The 26,373-nt window shown below is 34.0% G+C and overlaps 4 protein-coding genes across 4 annotated transcripts; 2 read left to right on the top strand and 2 right to left on the bottom strand.

Annotated features, from left to right (window-relative positions):
* Window positions 1-54: 54 nt before the first annotated feature.
* TRIADDRAFT_64213 (uncharacterized protein) lies at window positions 55-6,211 on the bottom strand (the record flags this gene model as incomplete). The annotated part of the gene is made up of 17 exons (XM_002115701.1): window positions 55-324; window positions 417-607; window positions 693-1,358; window positions 1,450-1,620; window positions 1,701-1,886; window positions 1,966-2,207; window positions 2,449-2,683; window positions 2,857-2,995; window positions 3,118-3,231; window positions 3,473-3,533; window positions 3,578-3,735; window positions 3,846-3,928; window positions 4,134-4,270; window positions 4,512-4,560; window positions 4,733-4,783; window positions 4,905-4,934; window positions 6,200-6,211. 17 exons carry the CDS (start codon window positions 6,209-6,211, stop codon window positions 204-206), a joined length of 2,646 nt encoding a protein of 881 aa, XP_002115737.1. The 3' UTR covers window positions 55-203.
* Window positions 6,212-7,726: 1,515 nt separating this feature from the next.
* TRIADDRAFT_59735 (uncharacterized protein) lies at window positions 7,727-9,519 on the top strand (the record flags this gene model as incomplete). Its single annotated transcript, XM_002115834.1, has 7 exons — window positions 7,727-7,729; window positions 8,299-8,373; window positions 8,706-8,822; window positions 8,921-9,028; window positions 9,101-9,151; window positions 9,215-9,291; window positions 9,405-9,519. 7 exons carry the CDS (start codon window positions 7,727-7,729, stop codon window positions 9,517-9,519), a joined length of 546 nt encoding a protein of 181 aa, XP_002115870.1.
* A 2,088-nt stretch (window positions 9,520-11,607) lies between these two features.
* On the bottom strand, window positions 11,608-14,836 carry TRIADDRAFT_59734 (uncharacterized protein; the record flags this gene model as incomplete). The annotated part of the gene is made up of 4 exons (XM_002115700.1): window positions 11,608-13,106; window positions 13,225-13,306; window positions 13,467-13,531; window positions 14,782-14,836. The coding sequence occupies 4 exons, from the start codon at window positions 14,834-14,836 to the stop codon at window positions 11,608-11,610; spliced, it is 1,701 nt and encodes a 566-aa protein (XP_002115736.1).
* A 5,406-nt stretch (window positions 14,837-20,242) lies between these two features.
* Window positions 20,243-24,835, top strand: TRIADDRAFT_30095 (uncharacterized protein; the record flags this gene model as incomplete). Its single annotated transcript, XM_002115833.1, has 21 exons — window positions 20,243-20,365; window positions 20,476-20,547; window positions 20,630-20,731; window positions 20,888-20,933; window positions 21,026-21,084; window positions 21,194-21,242; window positions 21,306-21,347; window positions 21,435-21,495; window positions 21,692-21,743; window positions 21,832-21,871; window positions 21,952-22,048; window positions 22,155-22,236; window positions 22,326-22,514; window positions 22,607-22,687; window positions 22,785-23,108; window positions 23,185-23,313; window positions 23,419-23,619; window positions 23,741-23,980; window positions 24,051-24,263; window positions 24,365-24,547; window positions 24,623-24,835. The coding sequence occupies 21 exons, from the start codon at window positions 20,243-20,245 to the stop codon at window positions 24,833-24,835; spliced, it is 2,598 nt and encodes an 865-aa protein (XP_002115869.1).
* Between the last annotated feature and the right edge of the window lie 1,538 nt (window positions 24,836-26,373).

Below are 26,373 nucleotides of genomic sequence, written 5' to 3'. Positions count from 1 at the left end.
GCATAATCTTATTATGATGTTACAATATATTTTTAAAATCAAGAAATGTATGATCATGTTTCAAAGAAAGCTGCAACAGTAAATGGGTAATAAAACTCAATTTAAATAGAACCAATTTTGTTTTACATTACTTTATAAATTAATTTCTTTGAAGTACAACAACTAAAATATATCGCTTGATTTGAAGCCTGGAACACTAATGCTTAGCTTTCGTTTAGCTTCGCATAACATTTATTACAAACCCTAACCGGGTCAAATAGCTGCTCTTCCGGAACAGGGATAAACTGATTGGCGCATATACCACAAAAAATGTTTCCGCAACACCTTCAAATTAAGAACGTATAAAGTTTTTAAATTTTTGCATTCACCTGCTACGGAAAACTGTCTCCTCCATAATTTAGCTTATAAGTACATACCTGCAATGATGCTTACGGATTATAAACCAAAATTGTACTCCACAGTCATGACAATTTGAGACTGCGTAATCTGGTAGCCACAGAGTTCTCTTAGTATCCTCTTCAGTGACTTCCTCCCAGGTTTGCAACTCATCGCTGACCGATACTGAGAAACCCTTGTAATCATATCCATTGCTGGGAGTAGCCAAATTCTAAGAAAAATAGAATGTAAAGTTTGTATATTTACTTTAGTAACAATCCAATAGCTAAAGAATTTGATTAGATGATGTTTGCTACCGTTACAAGTTGCTCGCGCGATACTACTTCTCTACTAGAATCCAACCCCGGAATTGCGTTTTCGAGTTGCACTCTCAAATGGTCTATCTCTGAGTGATATGATAACCTGATATCTCGTAGTCTATCCTGCACCGGATCAGCAAATTTTACGAGACCATCAACATCGAGGACATTTTCTAGCCTTTTAGAGTATTCTTTTATCGATCCAGGAGAAAGCGGTGGATCGGAGAGATTTGACTCCCGACACTCTGCTTTCAGTTTTAATATCGGATGTTGGTCTTTATCAGAATTTTCATCAACAGGTTGATTCTCATTTTCTGATTCATGATCAATAAAATCTATTTTAGCTACCGAATCGTTTAATTCATTTACTACAACATTCTGATCACTAAAACTCAAGAGATATGCATTATCGTTGGGCCTATTGATTTCAATCTTTTTATTTCCAAGCTGATAAGTGTTATTGTTATCCAGACTGTGCAATTTCCTATCATCTTCGGTAAAATCTCTACCATTCGATTGTAAAGTACTCGGGTAGCCATCAGAATTAGAGGAAGCATGATTTCTCGATAACATCGTCTGAGAACCGTTTGTATTGGACGATGTTGGAAAGTACATCCTAGTCCAGAACGACAAATCTCGAAACTCATAAGAAGGGTTTAGAACCTAAATTCCAAGAGCACGAAAGGGCTTGTTCAATGGAATTATTATACACCTTATTCAGCTAATGGATCCATTGATTGAAATATCAACCTACTTGCTTATCATATAGATCGTATAGGAAATTACAAAATTTTTCTCGTTGTGTTCTAACAAATCGCCAAAAACACTTCGTTCTTTGAGCTACCTTATGCTGGATACGTTCGTGAACATTGTTGAATAGGAAAGTACCAAAAAGGCAGGAATACGAATGGTATGCGAGCTTTATCTGAAAATAATGATCAGATGTAAAAACCCGATTATAAAGTCATTAGCGGTAATTCATATATCAATTAGCTATATGCCAACCAGTAAAGCTTCGTTGAATTCGAATGAACATGGAAATTGCTTCATCAGTTGATGCACACAATCTAGCCATTGAAGAAATACAGGACTCTGTTCGTTAGATTCTGAAAGTGGAAAGGAATGTCCACATCTATCGGCAAATTTGTGGCCAAATGCAAGCCATTCCCTTTCGATAATAATAATAAAACCCTACAGATTGTATAAAATTTTTGGTATACGTTACCAATTTCGAGCTCGGACAAAGTACTACTATAACTATCTTGCATACTTCTATAGTTCGATAATAAGGATCTAACATAATTTCTGCTAGTGATACAATTTGCGATGTCCTATCCCAACCATCGCTACAGTGTACAAGTACTGAACGAGAAGACTTTATAGACTGGCACACCAATAATGCAGTACGTATAAGACCACCCAAGTAATGGAACCATTTCGTTGATTCCAAATTTGCCAGCCAACTAAAAAAATAGTTACGTAAGCAAGTAATTCCATATTCATTAAAGATAACTGAAATACGAATTTGATGTTCATTACTAGAATGTAACTAAATATAATTATACACCTTGATTGGTCAGAAGATTGATTACATAACGCTCTAAGAGTCTGAAAGCTTTTCCTAAGGGCGTGGATATTCGGTAGATTCATATATTCTATATTGCATTTTATGTAGTAGTCTACGAACAGCATAAAACTTACTGTATAAATATGAGAGATCTGTGATCACATAATGATAGCAAAATAGTTTTACCTGGATACTCTAACCCACCACCCATTGCACGATTTGCTAGAGCAGCTGCATAAGATCGCGCGTCAATAATTTGAAAGGAATTTCTCCGCTGGCTGGAGCTAGCTTCAACGCTGTAAGAACCACTACTTACTAATGGGTTTAAAGATGCAGACATATTGAATGGAGAAAAATTATTGTAGAACGATTTATCTTCCAAACTTCCGGCGCAGGCAGAAGCCACCATACCATTAGTGAGCTATCGTAATTATGCAAGCCGAGAAGATAATGAATGAGTGAGCCAAGCATGCTTACAGTGTAACGTATGTATTATTAATTAAAGCAAAACTTTAAGCTACCACCATTACTCAGTTAGGAAATCTGTTAACAACTCAGTCGTAAAGTGCAATGTTAAGCTATCGCAAATTTTACCTCATCTTCATTAACTTTGTCGCCGGTAGAACTTTCAGCAATTGCTCTTATCAAAGATTCGTCTTCGGCACACCGGTACCCTAAAAAGGCGACCTGAGGTTGCCCTGAACGAGCAATAACAGCGCCACTAGCTTGATCCCTAATTATTATCGATATAATTGACAGTAATTTTAAGAACTTATGGTTAAGAAAAGAAACTGAATAAATACTCTCGTACACCATTTCATACGTCTCTACCATATTGAGAAAAACTATACGAACCTCCAGACTACAGACGGTATGCGACCTAATGACCGGAATCGAAATACACTTTCCAACATTTGATCTGTAACCGATGCAGGCACGATGTGCAACTTGGGATAAGTAGAGGAATATCTAGCAGTGCACATCAACGGAAAAGTCACTAACATCCTTCGATGGTCATATCTTAGATAATTTGTTAAATAATTACGAAAAAAGAATTTAATGTGCTCAACGCTATTACTCAAAATTCGTATTTAAATCGGAAATACGCCAATGTTCATTCGAAAATTTCAAGCGATGATATTCAGCCTGGAAGACGTCAGTGTAGTGGTCTACATTGACAATTATATAATTAGAGCTATACTTAGGATACCTTTTTGTATAATGGCACAAATCAGCCAATATTATAACAGTTACAGAATTACGTATCGAAACTGTGCAATAAATGGTATAAAGTAGGGATCACACGCAGCCTTACCGTGATTTAAACTATCATTATCCTTATGTTGCAGGTGACATTTACTCCAAGCCATGTGACAAAAAGCAAACAGTCCTTCTACGTGAGATCTATCCCGAAGCACCTTGGAAATTTTACTAACCCACGTTCGTTGCAAAATCTCTGAAGAAAATGTACACCTAAAGAAGTATGTAATCCATAGGAAATGAACATATATCAATTTCGTAAAGCTACTCTTAATAATGCAATTGAAATAATAGCTTCTTAATAGTCAAATCAAGTCGTGTACCGCAGATTTGAAGCAGTTTTGCACAGTATTGATAAACTATCCTTCTGTACTAGTTCTGCTGCGTCGATCAAGCCTAGTGGAATCTAATACATTAGAAATTATTATTCAAGGGTGACATATCTCAAAAGACTGGCCAGTCCAGGATTCGATGAAGGAGTTAGCTGCATTGCCACTGTACACAGTCTAGGACTGGACTATGCACAGGTGTAAACTGTCTGTACACAAAGCTACACTAACGTAACACAGCTCCAAAATAAAAATTAGGTACAGATGTACATTAGCACTTACACAATAAACATTGCCATTGGTACAAATGATTAGACGATAATCGGATAATGCCATAAAGGTTGATTTACTAATGCGTCCCATATGAAGAAGAGATTCCCCATTTAATTCTCGGAATGGAGCTTTTAGCGTTTGATATTCTGCGATTAAAGACATTCCATATCAGAAATAACGTTATAATATCTATAAATACTACTGTATATAGTATAAATAGCCATAAACAACGTAGCAACTCTATACATCAAGCTTCAGACGCGGAATACTACATCATCTTAAGATTCCTATCATATTCACAATTTGAAGTGTTCTATCTGTTAGGGTTAAGTATCTAATACATAACTCGTTTATAAATTTTAGTTGCAGATCTAAATCTATTTATACCTTCGTCCCTTTTCACTTTTCCGTTCATGGCAGATATACAGATGTATAGCTGAAATAAAGCATAAATTAATAAATCATACGAACAATATACGAGTATAGTACACGTACTTGTCACTGGAGATTAAAATGTAAAAGGTACGAGTGTGTTGAAACTGACTAATAGTAGACGTGTACTTATTAAATATTATAGCATCAATGGAAATGATTGCAATCACTCGAACCCTAGTCGGTAGATCGAGCACTTTTTCAAAAACACGTTGTTCTATGTAGTTCTATGAGATAACATGTAAATAGCATAGAATAGATTTCGTATCGGCGAGATTTTTTGTATTAATTAAGCACTCAAATCGACAGAGCTATATCATGAACCAGAACTGATCTTGTACCTAATACCTCGCATCTAGCAGGGCCGCTATAAACTAACTATGCATTAAAGAAATGACTTAATAATTATAGCAACTGTAATAATGCTGTACAGTAATGAATGATCTGTCATCTTCCAAGCAAATCTCCCATTGCGAAGGGAATCAAGTTTCGCAGTCAACCCCAATATTTGTTCGAATGCCATGGACCGCTAGAAAAATGACTTTTTCTAGTGGTTCATGGCAAAGTGCAATACAGTAAAATGTAAACAAGTTCTGTTAGTATACTGTACTGTACAGTACTGTATACTGTTTAGTATTCGGACCACAAATAAGAAATGGGAAAAAAATAGTTACAGACATACGTACAGTACGGTATACACTATACAGTACACTATACAGTATAGTAGAGTAAGAAAGTGTTAAGGAACATTTACTGTAGTGTACAGTACTGTACAGTACAATTACGTAGCCATTTTAAGCACCTAGGTAATTCCATCAGAGAAATAATTTTTTAAGCTTAAACTCCTAAGTTTCGCGAATACATCAACCTCAAGCTCTTACAAAGAGAAAATTGTATCATACATATACGTATAGTGTACAATGCAGCCTAATTTCACGAAATGCAATAAATTAATTTCTTTCTTTATCATCCAACTGTACCGAACTGGATACGAAACTGTGAGTTTGTAAATAAAAATGAATGATAACGCGCGTACTACAGTAACAGCATCAGTAAGAATGAGTTCATACTGATCGGCGAAAATGTACAGTATAACCACATGCACATTACAGGAGTAGGTCGATCTAAAATGACCGATGGACATAGATATCCTTGAATATTTTAAACAAAAAGTAACTAACCAAAACATAGCTAAACCTGTACCACATACTGTACAGCGGTACAGTACTACTATTGCGTACCGGACAAATGAATCAGTTGCTATGTTTTTGAAGATACAGTTTACGGCAGTATGGCAAAGTAATTACATAAACATTAATTTAACATACCAGTAAGTAATATCTTGCATAAATAAATGCTACTTATCCAGCTTGCTGCTTATTTGGAACATTTTAGATTGTTTATTTCGGTTTTTACTCTATCGCACAAACGAAATGAAATAGTACTGTACTGTACATTATAATTATATTATTAACCCATCAGATCTAGTACAGTATCTATTCTCTCAAAATATAGTTTGGAACCAGAACGTCTTTCTATTCTAGCAGAAATCAATTATGTTACAAGAGAACGTAATATTTTACGTTTATTGTACCTTTACTGCATGTATTTTACGAGTAAGAAGATGCCAGCAAGTGAAATACCCGTATTCCCATGTTGATGGAAGATTAAGATTTTAGCTTCCTCTCTCAGCTATTTATTTATTTTTATTTATTTATTAATTGTACAGTATTATTACTATTGTACAGTACTATACAGTTGTACACTACAGTACTTTACGTACAGTACAGTGCGGTACGGTCGTGTGTAAAATCTTTGTACTATACTGTACTGTATGCCAACTGCAGTACTGATTTGTACAGTACAGTACTGTACAAATTTCAGGTTCTCAGTCCTGGTTTCTACCGCAAACTACACACCACAGTACAGTAGTACTGTACAGTACTGTACTGTACAGTACTACAGTACAGTGAATGTACAGTGTACAGTACTGTACAGTACGGTACTGTAAAATACGATTAATGTTTTATGGCAAAATACTGTACTATACTGTACTGTACTTACTGTACTGTACACTGTACTGTACAGTACTATGGGCAAAATCGGTAAAACTTTTCTGTATTGTACAGTACTGTACACTGTACGGTATGGTACAGTAGAATCTATGCTCATACAGTACAGTACAGTACAGTACTATACTTAAAATACTGTATGTAAAACTTATCACAGGCAATCACTCTCTTATTACTATTTTCGGTACTGTACAGTATGCTCTCATCCTCGCTTTTAAGATATCTTCATGCATCATGTAAACAGGATAATAAAGCTCACAAATTTGGGACTTCTTTCTATTAAACAATTTACCACAACATTAAACATTATACTGTACAGTACAGCACAGTACAGTATGTACTGTATATTATCAACAATGCTGCGGTACTGTACAGTATATTGTACAAGTTACAGTACAATGTACAGTGAACATCTACTGTACTGTACAGTACAGTACAGTATACTGTAGTACGATCGTGTATAAAATCTTTAAATACTGTACAGTACAGTGTACAGTACAGTACTGTACAGTACTGTATGGCAAACTACAGTACAAATTACACGTTCTAGGCGTTACCGTACTGTACTGTATGACATACTGTACAGGTACTGTACTGTACTCAGTGTACTGTACTGTACTGTACAGCATACAGTACAGTAGCGTTTAGTACTGTAGGATATGCACATGTTAGCGTTTACGCGATGCAGACATGCAGTAAATATACAAGAACATCAGAACAAAAATATGAATCCAATATGCGGTTATCGATATACAGTGTAGAGTGTACACCACAACTGCAGCTACTGTACGGTACAGTACAGTACAATTAAGAATGAAATAGTTAATTATTGTGCTGATGGAAGACTTAATACTGTAAGATTCTGATTCCGTGTTTTGAACACGTTTTAATGTTTTAATATCCTTGATTGAAGTTGACTCTAACGTACTATACACTGTACAGTACTGTAAATCGCTTTCAGTCAAGTCCTAGGAGTTCTGGTTTTTAGCTTCATTATCGGTCTGGCTGTATAGTACAGTACTGCACTAGTGGTATCCATTGGCCAAATATTTAACTTATTCGGATTATCTTTACCAAAGAGTTGTTAACATTGCAGCCATGGTAAGTTCTAGCAATCATCTACTACATGTACGATAAAGTAATGCAGTAAAAGCGCAAACTTTCGATATGACTTCATGCATAGATTTTTCACACTGCATTACCAGATAATATTTCTCTGCAGCACTTTTTTATTTATCGATGGTTCAGGTAGTTTTTTTATGGGTACAGTAGCAACTTCTACAGAACGCTCTGCTATATATAAAATCACGAGCGAAACAAGTCAGAGTTACGAATTTACTCCGTAATCATTGAATAATTCTAATATACAGTATCTTATTACTTGCATCTGCATCTGTGTTGAAATGCCGCCGTACACTAATACCATAATGAATTATAATCAAGTGGTACCGTAATTACTGTATTTACTGTACGGTTAAAGAGATAGATTACAGTATGCTGCACATTATAACTTACAGTACACACACACAGTACAGCAGAGCTGATTATGAGGTTGTTATACATATTTACTCTCGTATTATTTTGATAGTTTAAGTATTGCTTATGATCAGAATATTTATAAAAAATTTCTGCAGCCAATCCTAATCATTACATCTATCTTGATTTTTTAGTTAGTTTTAGTAATAGGAGATCTTCATATTCCACATCGACGCAACAAGCTTCCCAACAAATTTAAGAAACTATTGGTAAGTACGACGTATATCAATGAATGTAATTACGTATGTTGATATTTCACCTCCAGTTTTAGTTATCTCAAATTACGTGGTACCAACAGTCAATTTGTAAGCATTTGTAAGCTGATAGTGCACTATAATGGATCACGGAGGATGTATGTATCCTCACCGTGACTCACGTTGGCACGATATATCTAGTTACTGATCCTAAATTCTAGCTAACAACAATTCTGTTTAGCGTATTACGGTTTCATTCCCGCTTGAAAATATAATCTTCGGAAGGTTCTCGATTAAACCTGCAGTGTATGACTGTAACTTTGCATTCCTTAATTATCTGGGTGTAGGTACCTGGGAAAATTAAGCATATCCTATGTACTGGGAACCTATGCAACAAGGAAACCTATGACTACTTGAAAAACCTGGCAAGCGACGTCCATGTGGTTAAGGGAGACTTTGATGAGGTTTTTGCACCTTAAAACTAACGTTTATATTTTATTATCAGTACTGTAATATCGCACTATGATCACCACCAGTATCTGATCTAAAGTTTGTTATTTAGAATGCTTCTTATCCCGATCAAAAAGTAATCACTGTAGGGCAGTTTCGTATTGGCTTATGCCATGGACATCAAATCGTACCCTGGGGTGACATTGAGAGTTTGGCTTTAGTGAGTAACCTATAAGGAGAACTACTATTCTATTCATTTTGTACTTCTTTAAGATGTTTTCCATTCAAACAGGTTCAAAGGCAGCTTGACGTAGACATTTTAATTACGGGTCATACGCACAAGGTAAAAACTCAAAATGAGCAATGTGATAGCTACTACCTTCTAATTTTTTCTCTTATAACTCAGTTTGAGGCATTCGAGCACGAAAATAAATTTTATATCAACCCTGGCTCAGCAACAGGAGCATATAGTCCTATAGAAAGGTGCCTAGCTCTTTAAAAGTCTACGGAAATATTGTTGCAATGATCTTAGAATCTAATAAGAAAAGTTTACGTAAGAAAATTCTCATTTATAATTTCTTTTATAAATTTTATAGCGATGCTGCACCATCTTTCGCGTTAATGGATATCCAATCCGCAACTGTTGTTACGTACGTTTATCAGCTTCGAGGCGATGACGTAAAAGTGGAAAAAATCGAGTTCCGAAAGTAGTTAAATTTATACTTTGAAGTGTTAAGCCTATAATGCAAAATCTTGAAGTATTAAACCAGTGGTAATATTACCAACAACTACACCTAGACTTTATTGTATGCAAAGTTGTAATTATGATTAAAATTTTTTACTAAGTGATATAATATAGATGGTTTTACCGTGCTTTGACTATTTTATACATTAGGCATGGATCAATGTAATGATTTATTTGATAACTTTTTGCGTAACAACATCAAGATGTAATTGTGCTGACCTATGTTTACATCGAATTACCCTGTGTTAACTTCAAAACTTACGATTTAACTTGTCAAGCTACTATTTAGTCATGAAACACAGTAATTGTATAGTAATTAGTACTTCTGTTTGATAGGATCTTACAAGTGATCATAGTGTCGTACGTAAGATATAAATTCAATGTTACTATATGATTTATCTAAATAATGTGTTGTAAATTTTAATTATATTTTACGTTTAGCTAGGTATTTGTTGCAAAATAAAAGACAAATGTTAATTTAGAGATTGCTGATTACCTCGTTTGAGCCCAAATACGCAGTACTTGCTTTTGTTCGCAAATTTCAAGTGAAAAGGAAATCTACTCTTTCGCTTCAAAAATTTTAAAATATTTGCTGATTTTAAGGCTATGAATAGCTGATTTGTTAGCGATCGTTGCCATTGGTATGCGATTAATTATTTATTATAATAATAGCTATGATCTTAAGCTGTACCACGACCGTGTATGCCTGACTTTCTTCAATTTTCATTAATTTTAGTTTTTAGTTTCGATAGATTTTGGTTCGTTAATTCCATAGCAATAGCTGCTACGATTTAATGTATCTGTGCATTGTGCAATATGTAGTAATTATAATCAAGGGACTGAATTATAATTAATTTATACTAAACTTTCAGTAACCCCCTATTTCTCCATATATGTACTTATAATGTAAACTTACCACTGTAGGTTTAGGTTCAGAATACTGCTCTGATAATTTTGGATATTGCTTCATAAAGCCCCCAAACAGCGACCTCGTTATATCATGCATTTATAATTCGCTGAAGCATAAAATTAATGCATACTCAATATAAACACGACTGGTTATGTTTTCAAAAATTTTACGAAATAGGGCAAATTTTAGCATCTAACATTAATTGTAGTCTACAAATGCAAAATGGCTACTAATCTGCTATACAGCAACTGTTATAATAACTGCATGCAATCGAATATTTACTGCTATTTATATGTAAACGTACAAGTACACCGTATGGCCCTTACTAGATATATCTATTCTATTTGGAGACGAAGGTACTACTATTACATAATTTAGATATAAATTAACACCATTTAAAGAAATGCATTTGTATTGTTTTGTATTCAGATACTTAATAGAAGCGTAGCGCGCCTCTTGCCGGTTAAAATGTTATAAAATGCATAAATGCAACACTTTCAATCACGTCTGTCTATAAGCAAACATTCAGTAAGTTTCCTTTGCTAATTCCAAATACGGTAATCGTAATTTATTCACTAAATTAATAAAAATTATTAGTTTCTACAGAATGAAAATTTTTAGGCAAATAACGAATGAACAGACAGGTTATTTTGATTCTCATAGATCAAATAAAAGTAAGATTTCCTTATTAATTATAATTCTTTTAATTAGCTAGTAGAACATATTACGAAGCTTTACCACTACTTTGTACTCCATTGTACAATATATATATAGTAGTTCGATAAACGGTCAGAAATGAAACTAGGTAGCTAATTTAATTCGAGTTACCGTTATTAACAGTTTTAGAGAAAATAAAATATTAGATAAATGGTATATTGTACACGCTACGTTCCTGGTATCGACTTCAAAATCTAGTAACTGATTCATGATGTAAAATTTACTATTTTTAGTCAGGTTCTTTACGTATAGAATGTGTATGTATTACTAATAAAATTACAAATACAATATCAGATCCAGGGTATACCTATAAAGATTTGCTACTGCAATATGCAGCCCTATAAGAACTCATAGTTCTATCTTAAGATGACTGACACTGATTACAATTACTAATATGACATTGTATGATTTATTATCGAGTCGAAAATTACGTTAATGTTTCTGAGTTACCGAAGACACTAAGTGTGTCTTTCTTTTCCTGAGCCATTCTACCCCAAAAGCCATCACCAGCTCTAGCATCTTGGCGATTTGTAAAAAAAGTATCGCCAGGATCTTCTGATGATGCTCTTAAAGCTTTATGAAAAGAATCATCGCTAGATATACTTGTGCTACTTTGAGAATTTTTTATACTAGTGGAAAACGAGCCGCTCTTTGCTCGACCAGACATGCTAGCATTTGAATCAGCTCTACGAATAGAATTCTCGATCGTAGTCTGCGCACGTCGTTTTCGAACTACATCGAAATCAGTAGCACCTTCTTCAAGAATCGTCTCTTCTTCCGTTGTGAATCCAAGAGTTACTTTTTTAGGTTCTTCTAGCATACCTTCCGAAATACTAGGCGTACCAATACTAATATCGTCACCTTCCTTATCTACTCTGTTTTCGACCGAAGTTGAGTGACCAGCAGCAGTTACATCAGTTTCTTGGTCTCTGCTTACAGTTTCGCTATGCATTCCTCTGCCGGTAGGTAAATCTCCTGTCAGGGATATGCTGTCCTGATTACCAATAACACGATCACCGCCCAAAGACAATGTATCAGCAAAATGAGATAAAACTCTATCTCCTCCTAATGACATACTTTCCGCAATACTGACGGTATCGGCAGACGCCCATGGAGCATCTGGTGCACGATATTCGGCTAAAACGTCAAGATTTTGTGATATTGTGTCTTCATTATTTTCTGATTTTTTAGTAGAGTCGTCAGCCTGTTTTGATCGATTTCTCTGCGAAGCGGATCTGTCTCTCTGCATGTATGATCCATTTCGATTCCTATACGAGTTTGCACGACTTCGCTGAGATAAAGTGATGTCACTGCGATTGCGAGCAGAAAGCATAGAACCGCTATCATTGATATCTGGTAATTCTCTCCTGTTTGTCTCTTTAGCCGCTGCGGCAATATTTTGTCTAAATTCATTCGATCTTGCAGAATTTAGACGCTGCATAAATTTTTTCATGCTATCTTGCTGACGAGAAGTCGAAGTTCGTGGCGGACTTGTATGCGGTCTCCTAGGTTTAGGTAACGTTTCGGCTCTTCTATGGCCTGTAACTTGTGCTGATACAATCCTGCTGGGTATAGTAGAAGTTGATTTATGTACTCCCTGCCTTTCTTCAATCTGAAGTAACATCTTCTTCTTTATTTCAATCTCTTTAAGTGATAGGTTTTTTTGCTGTTCATATAATTTTCGTTTCGTATCACGAAGAGGCTGAACATTATACATTGTAGCAATACTCCATAATTTATAACGTTGGCTGGAAGATAGTTGCGGGTGATAGAGAAAGCTGTATCTTTCATTAGCAATATTCTTAGGCAGACTGAACTGAATGGTTTTACCGTTGATCGTTGGAGCGGACTCCATTTCTTGATAATCGATTGGCTTCACTTCTGGAGTCTTCGGATTAATATGTAAATCTTCAGTTGATTTTGTAACTACGTATCAATAAAGTTAACGGTATTGTAGAGACCTTAGACCTTTAATATGTTTACAAGATCCAAGATAGCTCTAAGGATCCTTGGATTACAAATAGAGACAATAAAATCTACTTACAAGGATCGAAAGTTAAATTGACAGGTTTATTCTTCTTCACGGTATCCCTAGGTGAAGTTCTCTCAGTACGCAAATTTTCCCTCTAATTACAACATAGATTCAATAAGAAAATTTTTCAATTTGGTTGTACAGTATTATTCATAATAATTCAGTGCCGTCTTTTCATCTAATACATAGTTCTACACCTGAAAAAGTTAATATTGCGAAAATAATAAACTGCGTATTATAATTTACGCGCATACTGAGTTAACTTGTGTTGCATCACCACGCGACTCGTATGCAAGATAGCGTTCAGCATCATGTTTGTCTGTTAGATATTATGGTTCAAGTTAAAACAAAATTGCACTACAAAACAGGTTATCATATACTATATTTATTTAATCACGATACAGTACTACGTTGCCTACTGTATTATAGTGAATTGCCAATTCAGTAATAAGGAATTAACTGTTATAAGAGATTAACTTTTAGCGACGTTGTAGAAAATTTACGCCGAAACTATTCTGTATACGTACATCATAATAGTGTTAGTAAATCATAATTTAAAGGACTGCTGATAAAAAATTATAGTGCCGTCGTGTTATTAGTAGTACTCTTGCATGATCCCGCATAAGCATTCGCCGTTATGAGTATAAATAAATTCAGCCGAACTTTATCAGAATTAAGCTTGATTCATAACTATTAGATTTTTAAATACGGCATGACATCTCAGACTTATTTCATTAATAATGATGTCCTGATTAATATTTGAAGATTTTTTATCTTTTACGGATATTGTCACGAGACAAATTTTGCCATATAAAACAAATACAAATCAAGATGATAATTGTAAAGCAAATAATTAGTAAAGTTTTTACGTAAGAATCATCATCGAATTTTTCAACTTAGAGACAGAACTATTTCAGTTAATATCAGTACTCACAGAATAGTCAGGAAAGAAATAGGAAATTAAATTTGAACGTGTATCTCTTAAGCCAGAAACAGATGTATGTGAATAGCTCGATCGTAGGTTACCATGATACTGTTTACGTGATGTCTAATTCAATAGTAGTTATGACGGATTTGATTATAGAAAAAGCTACCAGTCAGGGGCGATAGAAACAGCCTACCCTACAATTATTAATAATGACAATACATCGAGACACAGCATGATATACCCCACGTTGCTGGATGAGTACAGATACTTAGTGGTTTGAATATTGTAACTACTTAAGAAAATATTTGCAAGTATGGAAAGCTATCAAAATTTTTTATCCGCATTTGAAAATTGATTCTTATGATTAATTAATTTGATCCATCGGGCAGATCATAATTGTGTATTTATCGAGCAATACACAGTAATCACAAATTCGTTGCTGTCATACAACTGATCATTCCGACAACTGTTGCAATGTGTCCAGTTAAGTCGATCTAGGTGGTACAGTATTACGATTACACATAGATATTCATTGCGAGAAATTTAAAATTAAAGCAATAATTATTTAAATTTATTTCTGAAAAACACAGATTTCATTACAGTTGATTGAGTTGTGTTTCTGATTTCAGGGATATTATTACTTATATAATCTCTGTTATAACCCATATTGGTAGCTCCTAATGTACTAGTAGTCATACTGTCTCTCTAAAATGAGTCTAAAAAGCTACCTGAAACATCTTGCAGTATTGTTAAGAATCTCCTGAAATCATCAACTTTTAACTTATTCATATCGCAATAAATAATTACGTTATTTATGAGACTTATAACACGTAGCAATTAGGGTAGGTAAACCGCATAGCTGACTGATAAGATAATGTCTAGCGTGAGTGATCTACTGTCGCAATAGAAATCATAATGGACTAGATATAAGAGTTCTCTTTGTATTAATATAGAGAATTAAATTATCTAATTATAGAAAAAGGTAGCTATCCAAAGGAGTAATTCATGAAATTGCATTCCAATTACCATTGCAAATACTATTTTTATAATCATCTAAATAAGGTTTCTGTATATCGTAAATATTGGTTCCCGAAAAAATCAGTTTTTCGAATCAGTTAATTATAGTTGGAGAATTACAATTATACTAGTGTTGTGTTAAATCGGAGTACACGCATGGCTCAAGGGCTCAATCTGATAGCGATTCCAAGTTAATCGTATGTACTGTACGTGCGAACATTTCAACAAGTATTATTTTAAGCACGTATTAGGTAAAAATAGCAAAATTTAGTAAAGTTACTATTTCTGAAAGTCTTGTCACAGATAATGATACTCCCACTCTTTTACTTGCATAACTTTAAAATCGACTGATTGGCTCCAGCTATTACTTTGACTATAATTTTGACTGCATCGTAGTATTGTCCTGCTAGAGTTCCTTTTATAGAAGCTTACGTTATAGCATGCACTACGTAGAACTTAGGCGAGATAATAACTAACCATATCGCGTAGTCGCAAATGCAACTCATCGCTAGCTTAAGTTTGCCGCTCATACTTACGTACAAATACGTCTTAGCTGCCTTACCTCATCGCTAAATCTTGATGCTGGCATATCAATGTAGGCTTTTTTCCTTCCAATACGCAGAAAATGAGTTACTGTACGATATAAAGAATAGCAAAAAATAAGACGGATAGAAGATTGTTAATAATATTTCTTCACTATTCATTAAATGATACTTAGAAGCTATAAATCTGTTTTACTTCTAAATAAGAAGACCTTTTAAAATAAAGCTACAAGTTCTAAAGGACTTAATTTTATTTCTCGTACCTATTCACGTGTTTTTATTGAAGGTAGGAACACTGGTAAGATGCATTCGCTTAGTTAATCACAAAATATAGTGCAGATACTCGTATATCTAAAATCTTCATATAACACATCAAGCGGCCATCATTAAATTACAGGATAATTATTATCAGGTTGCGACTCGGCTTTGTATATACAGTATTACTGACTATTGTTCGTGTATAAACATTCTGTATGCTGCGTGTACATGCTGTACGTCAGGCGTTGGTGGCCTAATTATTTATTGACCTTAGTTACGAACTTACGATCTTGCAACTATAACGTGAATATAGCAGTGTACAGTGTATACCGTACTGTATGCTAGTGTTCGTATAGTAAAGTCTTATTTTTAAGTACGTTTTAGCAAACTTGTGTTTATTGTTGAGTTGCTGAGTGCATTATACTGTAGCAATAGTAACTACAGTACTGCATTAAGCATTCTATTGTATACCGTTAATCGAAATACGAATAGTTCATGTTCTTAATGTATCATGCCATAAGTCTCGAGGTATAACTCATTATCAATAACATGTACATAATAATATAATGCGACTTCATAGATTATAGGTATTAATTAGTACGATATTTACTATGATTTTATTATGCTATACTATACTCCGCAGAAGATATGCGATGCAGCTCGTGAAATATTAATATACAAGTACTATCACTATATCTATAACCGGATATTAGCGATCGATCGATAATTAATTGCAATCGTATCAACTGTAAATTATGACAATAAGTGCTAAACCCGCAATGTTTACAGTACTTGAAAACAATGCGTATTGTATAGTCATAATAGTCGTAACTCGCAGTTTCCATGGAGCTACAGAAACGTGTTTATAGTTAACGTGCTGGTGTCTGTACGGTCTGTAGAGTTTTTCATCGGAAATAGTGAATTGGCTGGTCTTAAAAATTCAGTTTTAAATATGGTAAATAAAATAAAACTAAAAAGGTGATTTTAGTTTTTCCAGTAATAACAACATAGTAAGCTGCACTACACATACACCCAAATGACGCTACAGTAAAATATTGCGATAAGTATTAAAATCGCTGTGTTAACTAGTCAGAATACTTCGGTGCTAAAAAAATATTTTATAGTACAGTAAAAATACATACAAGTCGTCACTGTTTCAGGTTCACAAATGAAAATATGAACACGTATTTAATACGTTTAGGGGCATCAATTTAGCCCAAAAGAGAATTCAAAAATATTTCGATTTACTCGTATACGAGTAAATCGCTATAAGACATCGTTCAATGTTAAATGTTATTGGTTCTTTCCCAGTAGCTAAATAATAACTACTATCATGAGCAGACTATGAAAAAAATTATACAGTTGGTAGGCCCCAACAGAAAATAGGTATACTGTAGTGCAAAAAAATTCCTTCTTTACTTTTACGCGTAGGTACGGGGGGGGTGGGGAAAGAATACTAGATGTCCGCCGTAACATGAGCTGAATAGGTCTCGGGTGGACGAACGTTAAGTCTAAATCGTCTAAAAATGTCGAAAAGTACTGACTTAGTACTGATCTTCTGGGCATGTTTTCTTAACCATCACTAGTAATTCAAAAACACTTATGACGTTGTATAACTGCCGAAAAGTAGAACTAAGGAAACTAGAATATTACTCCAGTTTTACTGTTAAACTGTAAATAATTTAGGAAAATGAACCAATTTCGCAATGTAACATCTGCTAATTTGCATACTGAAGTTATAACGAATAGGAGTGTTTGGAACAGTTTTGAGACGATATGAAGATGAAATGTCCAACCGTCCAGGGAGTTCCTGTCCGTGTTCGGATATAATGGAAATGTACAGTACAGTACTGTAAAAGAATTTTTAACAGTAAAAAGTACAGTACTGTACAGTACTGTACGGTGGCCAGAACAGAACTGAGCAGATGTGGGACTCACTAAAAAAGTGCTGTACTGTACACTGTACAGGACTACTGTAATCATTTTCAAGATGAGTGTCCGCCCATCCGTTTTCATGAAGGTAATAGTACAGTAACAGTGTACATGTACTGTACAGTACGTCATACAGTACGGTACATGTACAGTACAGTACTGTATATTTTATTTCTTAATGTACTGTACTGAACAGTATGGTTGATACAGTACAGTGTTACTGACAGACATGTACTGTACTGTACTGTACGGTCCCGTACTTCTGATACTGTACACTGTACAGTGCACGCTAGAGACCCTATAGAGGGTCTCTAGTGCACGCCTGTACGGTATGTGCAGTACAGTATTTGCATCGACTAGACGGCATTCACTTGGTTGTCATCGTTTGTAATCGTAGAGCCTTTCTCTGGCACCAGAGTTTTTATTAAGGAATGGAATTATATTACAGATTGTGGAAAAGATAGAAATTCCAGGTAAGTAACATTGCAACAGGATCATCGCATAATGAGTATGTAAAGAATTTTAAAATTATTATGAATTAGTTCTTACTCCTGAAAACTGAGTGGTAAATGTGAGAAGGATATTTGATCAATACAGTACAGTACTGTAGAGTGCTTCTATAATTTTGAATACTGATGTTTGTTATATTTGATGGATTGTATCACATTAGTTGAGATTGGCCCGGGTGTATGAATGATTATGCCCTACTGTAAAATTTAAATAACATGAATAAAGATCGGATCATACTGTAAAGATCTATCTATGTGAGTATACTCTACACCAAAAATAATCTCTAAATATAGGTCCAACGTAAACTTAAAGTTTGGGATTAGGGAATCATCTGATGCCCAGACCAAGTATCACATAAATGGGTTAATTCACACTGTATGTATACTGCAAATTTGAAGGGATTATAGTAAGTAAAATTCAGGCTAGGCTATATACCTATATATCACTGATAATTGTTAGCGAGAATTATATTTTGTCGCAGTCATGACAGTCTGTTGGGCGTTAGTTCTTGGAGACCCAACAGCCGTTAATATGGTAGTTTCCAGTCATATTAATGGTGTACTCGTTTGTTATTCGTAGGTAAATACTCGTATGTACATGAAAGTTGAGTAACTGTGAATTAAAGTAATTTTGATAGAGTTTAAATTTGTTTCAATACTATAAACTTATTTATGATGATCTTAGCTATCGCCACGTTCTTACCCATGAGTAAAAAAGCTTTTACCCGTTACCATGCTCGTCAAGATATCAGAAATAGCATTTGATGATAAATTTTTATAGTAACTAACCATCCCTTAAGTAAAGCATTACATCCACGAAAGAACTACCGTACCATAAGCTCTGATCTGCATCTTCAGCATTTAGAGTAGATCCGATAGTGAAAGCCATAAGAATTTTTATTCATGATAAGTACAGCACAGAAGAGAAATCGATTTAACGACTATGTATGCCGTTCTGGTCTAGGTACAGTATGTTTAATGTGCTCTGTTATATTTGCCAATTTCAGGTAGTGTAATAATAATAATAATACAGTATACAAATTAATTAATTAATTATATATTATTATTATTATTATTATAATATTTGTACTATATTTATACGAGCACTAGTGTACAGTACAGTAGTAGGACAACTAAACGAAAAAACACTACTACCGTACTGCATACCGTATACTGTACTGTACAGTGTACATTGTACACTACAGTACCTACAGTACACCATCGTACAGTACTAGTCCATGACTGTACAGTACAGTGAGATGATTCGACAACCCTTATCAAACTACAAATTTCTGTACTATTTATGCTGTGCTGCATCGTTTACAGTGTCATGGACTACTAAAAGAAATCTACTGTAGTAGTCGTCGACAGTGTACAGTGGAGAACCTGAAAGACTTCTATAGTTAGCTTAACTCTTGTATATGTATAAAACCTCATCCTCGAAATTAAACTAAAGTGAGTGAGTCTTGCAAGAAGTTCAGTACTCTGAACTAAACGTACGAACACGTACAGAACACTAGCCTAGTGACTCCTCTTATTCTACATTATTCAATAAACACATCTGTTGGAGGTGCGGCCATAACCCTGATTAATTGATTTTAATCTTTCCAAAACGAAGCGCAGCATTACAGTACCGATAGAACTATTGCCATACGAGTATATACTAAATTTAAAACAATTTGAGGCTGTTAGCTACAGCTAAAGAAGATTTAGTTATGTATACGTTTCACTACGTTAACCTACAGGAAATTAGTAAAGACATAAAAGCTCTTCTTCACGATTACGTGATATAAATCCTGATCTTGACTCTAAGCGAACGTACCCACTCCTTCTCATTTCATAGAATGCCTTCTACAACGGGTTGGAATGACCCTAATGTAGGTGAATATTTTTCGCATGAAAATCCAAATAAGAAATTTAATATCTTAAGAGAAATTGGCCATGGCAGCTTCGGAGCTGTCTACTTTGTAAGGAAGCCAACCTAATTATAATTAATATAATACTTATTTTCTACAGATTTTAAGTTAAATCTGATTTGAATGTTGCAAATTATAAAAGTATCAAATATTTCTATTAGGCACGTAATAAAAGTAATAGCCAAGCCATGGCTATCAAGAAGATGTCATTCAATGGTAAAAATTCCGAAGAGGTAAAGAAAGAATCATTATGTGAGCCCTAGGTAATATACAGTAATATTATTTATTTAAAAGCAACTAATTCGGACTTCGTAGAAATGGCAAGAAATTATTAAAGAAATAAGCTTCCTACGGTCATGTAGTCACAAGAATATTATTGAATATTATGGTTGCTATTTAGTGGATGATTACGTTTGGGTATGTTACAAAATTTTGTTGTAGCTCACGTAAACTTAATTAAATTATACACTATCTCGAGGCATGAATGATTCAATGACGCTCTGAGACACACCCGTACTCTAAACGAACTATTGCAATCGGCAAACTTAAACGATTCTTGCTTACTTTATCTAGCTTTCAATGGAATACTGCATAGGATCAGCCGCAGATATCGTAGAAGGTATTGTGACATACGCACTCAGAACGCAATTATTTTCGTGGAATTTAAATTGTATTAAAAATTGTAATTTCTTGATTTTTATACCATTAAAGTCCACAAAGACTTACTACATGAGAATGAGGTTGCAGCCATTTGCATAGGAACATTAGAGGTAAGCCTTCTATAATCTAACATCTTAAAACCGAAAATAAGCAATTTAAGAAGGATAACTATCTTCCAGTATGCGTCCTATCTTAACAATGTATCATATATACACATAGGGTTTGCGTTATCTGCACAGTACGAACAGAATACATAGAGACGTAAAAGGTATATAGAAGACTAAAAGCTCAATCTAAGACAGAATCCTAATGATTTTATTACATTTTTCAGCTGGTAACGTATTACTAACATCCGAAGGAGTAGTAAAGCTAGGTAAAGGCTGATGCAAACATCTTTCATGCGCTGGTGTAATAAACATATCAATAAAGATCTAACGTCTCTATCGGTTATGCTATATAGGCGACTTTGGGTCAGCTTCTTTAAAATGTCCTGCAACAACATTCGTTGGATCGCCTTATTGGTAAGATACCTATCATGTGATATGTACTTTTGTTTCGTATATATTTGTTATACTGGAAAATATACTGATGGTTTATCATGCTGCCATAATTACTGAAAAAGTCTTATAGTTTATGTTAAAGCATACACAGTATATTAAGGTATAGTGCGATCGTTACATCATTTTAAGACAATTCCATCACACTATTCAATTCCAGGATGGCGCCTGAAGTTATACTTTCGATGGATGAAGGCCCTTATGATGGAAAGGTGATTTTGTTACATCCATATTATAAATTTAGTACAGGTTTATATCCATCATATAATTTTGAATTACAAGCTTAAATTTATTAAATAGGCCGACGTCTGGTCTCTTGGGATAACTTGTATCGAATTAGGTTAGAATATACAAGATTATTATAATAATATCTGTCTTAAATATTATTAAATACTCTTTAATTTGGTAAATGTTTTCTAGCTGAAAGAAAGCCCCCTCTGATAAATATGAATGCTATGAGTGCTTTATATCATATAGCCCAGAATGATCCTCCAACTCTGAAGGAATCCCCTAGATGGTTAGTTTTCGCTGTTATTTACTTTTCATAATAAGGTAAACTACTAATAATATAACTACGCCGTAAAAGATGATGCCGTTTCATTTTGAATGATGTAATATACCAGGTCTGTAGCTTTCGTATCTTTTGTTGCAAAATGCCTTAACAAAGACGCTAAAGATAGACCATCGACTGAGGATTTAATGCTGGTAAGTAATTTCGAAAACGCTCAACACTCATTGAATTAATATTTGTAATTATCAGCAATTAATAGATGTTTATTACAAACGAAAATTAGCATGAATTTGTAACACAAGACAGGCCTGCACATATCCTGTTTAACCTAATTCAAAGAACAAAAGAAGCTGTTAGAACAATGGATAGTCTGAGCTACAAAAGACTAAAAAAGATTGTCATAGAAGAATCCGAACAGACGAATATAAATTCTCAACCCGCTACGGAACAACAGAGAAATGGACCAACTATGGTAACGATTACAGATTAGCCTGAATGATATAGAACTTCTTTGAGTTTTTTTCATTTTAGTATTATTAATTCTGTTTAACCTGTATGTTCTAGCCTCACATAGACCATGATAGCGATGACGATAATTCATCGCAATCATCAAGCAATATAGCAGAAATTAGTGATAGATCTATGGTTAGTTCGTAGTTATACTAAATATTTGTTAACGTATTTGACTAAAAATGCCGTTAGCTGAAAGTATTTGACTATCAATAATGATTTCATTACGTAGAATGAACCTGTTAGAGAGAATGAGAGTAGTGAAGATCGAGATTTGCTTGGACAAGATCGGTTTGCTACCATAAGACCTATTAGTTTTGTATCACGAGAAAGGCGTGAGCATGCATCGCACAACAACTATAGAGAACAGCTATTAATATATACTCGTATGAGACAACAACACCAACATCAACTGCAATCATTAAATGCGAAGTTAACATCTGAATTACATGAACAAATCAAGCAATTGGATAAGGATCATGAGAGCTTCTTACACGGAACGGAAAGAGAACTTGAAAGAATAAGAAATAAACACAAAGGAGACTTGGAACAAAATGTAATAGTTTGATACTTAACATTCATCGATATTACATATTTCACAGTAACAAAATTTAATGTTTTTAACAATTCAGCTGCGTGCTTGTGTAACAGAAGAAAAGAAATATTGGAAAACAGTTCGTGATAAGAACGAACAAGAAATGAAGCAGTTTAATAGCCAACAAAAAGCGGATTTTAAGATAATAAAAACTTCAATAAAAAAGGTAATAATTAATTCATTCGTATTATATATTTCACAAGACAATCGCTGTTATAAGTCATTTCTTTATAGCTTAAGATCATACTGAAAAAGATGTTATTTTTGATAGGAATTGGATGAAATGAGCTGTAGTAGTAAAGATAGAGAAACTATGAAACGCAAAAAATTAGATGAGGTTTTGCAACGTCAATCCGAGGACGAAAGACGTAAATTACAAGAATTACGAAATGGTGCAGATCTCAAACTTAGACAATTCAGAAAGGAACAATTATTGTGCCACCACAACCTAGAAAAGCAGCTCTTGCAGCAGGTAGTAAGAATCAAAGCGAGATTCATTTTACGAATGAAAGTAATCTTATTTACATTATTATCATATGTATGTAAGGATTTATATACTAATAAGTACTAAAGCGCTAAACTTGCAACATTAGGAACTTAATTTTATGCAGCAGAGAAAAGATCAGTCTCATGAGACGTTGCAACGTCATCTTGAAATTATAAATGATACAGAGTCGAAACATATGAAAGTAATTCAGGATTTACGATTAGCACAGCAGCAAAAACAGCATAGAATAGAATGGGATAATGAAAATGAATATGAACGGCAAAGAAGAAATGAACAACGAAAGAAACAGTTAATAGCTCAGCGACAACAACCTAGAAATTTAAAAGTAGGAGGACTTTTTGTGAATTTCCTTCTCTTTCTTGAAATTAATTCTAACATTACTATTAAATCCTCAGACACAAAAAGATCGCATAAAAAGACAGTTTGCTGATATGGTCAAGACGCAGAATCGCCAATTTAAATCGTACGAAAAACAACTATTACAAAGGGAGCCGAGAGAGAAGCATAGAGAAATAAGTAAACAACTTAAGGAAGAAAGAAATCGGAAAATGGCGGCATTGGAGGAACAGTACGATAAGACTATTGTAGACCTTGTAGAAGAGCAAGCGGTATGGCCTCGTATTTTGAGAATTATATATAGGCTGTTGATTGTATTTATGTGATAAGTCATTATTCAATATCCTGATAAGAATTAATTTCTCGATAATAGTCGAGGTTAACTGAATCTCAAACAATTGAGCAGCAAGCATTAGAAAGGATGTTACAACAGGAAAAGGAAATGCTGAGCGCTTATCAGAGTCGAATGATGATTCAAATGAAGACACAAAATGAAAAAGAACGAACGGAGTGCGAAGAAAAAATTACGAATAGACGCAAAGAAATGGATAGCAGAGTCAGTCTCATTTATGCTATACTATTTTAAGAAATGTTGCGATTAATTTTTGTAATATAAATATCACAATTATAGAAAATGGAAGAAAGTATGGCTTTGCAGCAGCTAAGGCTAGAAAGACAACAAGAATTGCAGCAGAGACACCAGTATGAGTTAAATTTTTTCAAAGAGTCCTTGGATGCTAGTCTATCGCATTTATATAAATCTAGTTCAACATCATCAGGCATTCGGAATTTCGGAAAGTCTCAATCTTTTATGAATAAGAAGGAAAGCGCGCATGAATACTAGAAGTTGAAAATAAATATTATTCAAATTATAGTATTTTATTCGTCCTTTTATACATTTGTAGTATCTGTCTGAGAGCTTAATGGTTCTTGTAAACTTCTACATGATACTCAGTTCTTATTGGAAAGTAAAACTCACATTACTTCATGATTGTTAGTGGTATTCTATACTTAAGTTGACTTGTCAATTAAGTCGCTACTTGGCTACAATGATTACTAATTTGATAAAGCGCAATTTATACAGATACTTACGGTATCATGAGAAATGTTAGTCGTACCTTCGTAAAATAAGCCATTTCTGTTATTAGAAGTAAAGAATATTGCTGAGTTATTATTGGATCGTATAGTAATTATTCCGACTTCATACGCAGTTGTACGAAATTTGCAAAGCTAATCACGCAGTCGAAGCAACATCATCTTAAAATCACCAGTAACGTATAGTAGTGGTTATTTAACTTGCATATTGTAATGAATGACATAATTTGTTGATGTCTTTCCGATCAGAAACCATCCTTCATAATATTTTTTATAATTTTTCATTCTTAAATTGTATTTTTTTAACTTAATTATCAAATAGTTATTTGAATTCCTTAAGATGCTTTTAAGATTTGATTACAAATTTAACGATGTTTCTGACCTGTTAGATAGCAATGTTATTGTATATAGATATAGACCTTGACCGGTTCGGTTTGATTTACTCGCTCTTTAAATATTAATCACCTACAGTACAATAGAAACTTAAAGGTTTAAACTGTACGAACCTCACAAAAGCAGGTTTTAAGTATAAAGAATTAAGTATTTACTACAGATATGTACATTCATGATCAAATCGATCGTTCCTCTAATAACTATTAACTGCTGAATCCTTTTGGTTTTATGGCCGACAATCAACTAGGGAATTTTTATTTACCCGTGTAATACCATGAAAGTGTTAAAAATGTTATTATGAATTTATCACGGACTATTAAAAAATGAATCTTTAATACGCAAGTGTATTAAATTATGCGTAACGTTTTAACATCAGCAATTTAAATATATAGGTATTAACAAGTACTGCATAGAGTACTAATAAATGAAATGAAGTCTAATCCTGTGCTGACATTCATTTAGCCGTTAATCAATATACATACTTAGCTATTAATACCTACTATCGTTCAATATTTCAGACTCGGAACTTCCTTGGAAATTAAAAAATCAGGTACAAAATAACATTAGGCAAGGCACACTTTACTGACAGTACAATAAAAGAGCAATACAAAATCTAGAGTGGATAAGGATTTACAGTAAATACAAAACAATGCATAAATGAACATGTTTTAATGTGGTATCAGAATCTGCACACCGGAGCTGGCCACATGTTCTGAAAAGACACCACATCTTTATAAATGCATTGTATTTAGCTTTTTCAGTAATTGAAAGCCAAAGGTAGACAACTACTAATACCGTGCTACACCTCAGACACTAACTCAATATTGCTCATTTAAACAGTGATAACTTTAAAACATCATAAGCTGATCCTAGTACTATATAGAATACGTATAC

Source organism: Trichoplax adhaerens, genomic scaffold, assembly GCF_000150275.1.
Source record: "Trichoplax adhaerens TRIADscaffold_12 genomic scaffold, whole genome shotgun sequence".
Taxonomy (NCBI): Eukaryota; Metazoa; Placozoa; class Uniplacotomia; order Trichoplacea; family Trichoplacidae; genus Trichoplax; species Trichoplax adhaerens.
Note: the sequence above shows the minus strand (reverse complement) of the source record. Positions and strands in the feature narration are given on the sequence as shown.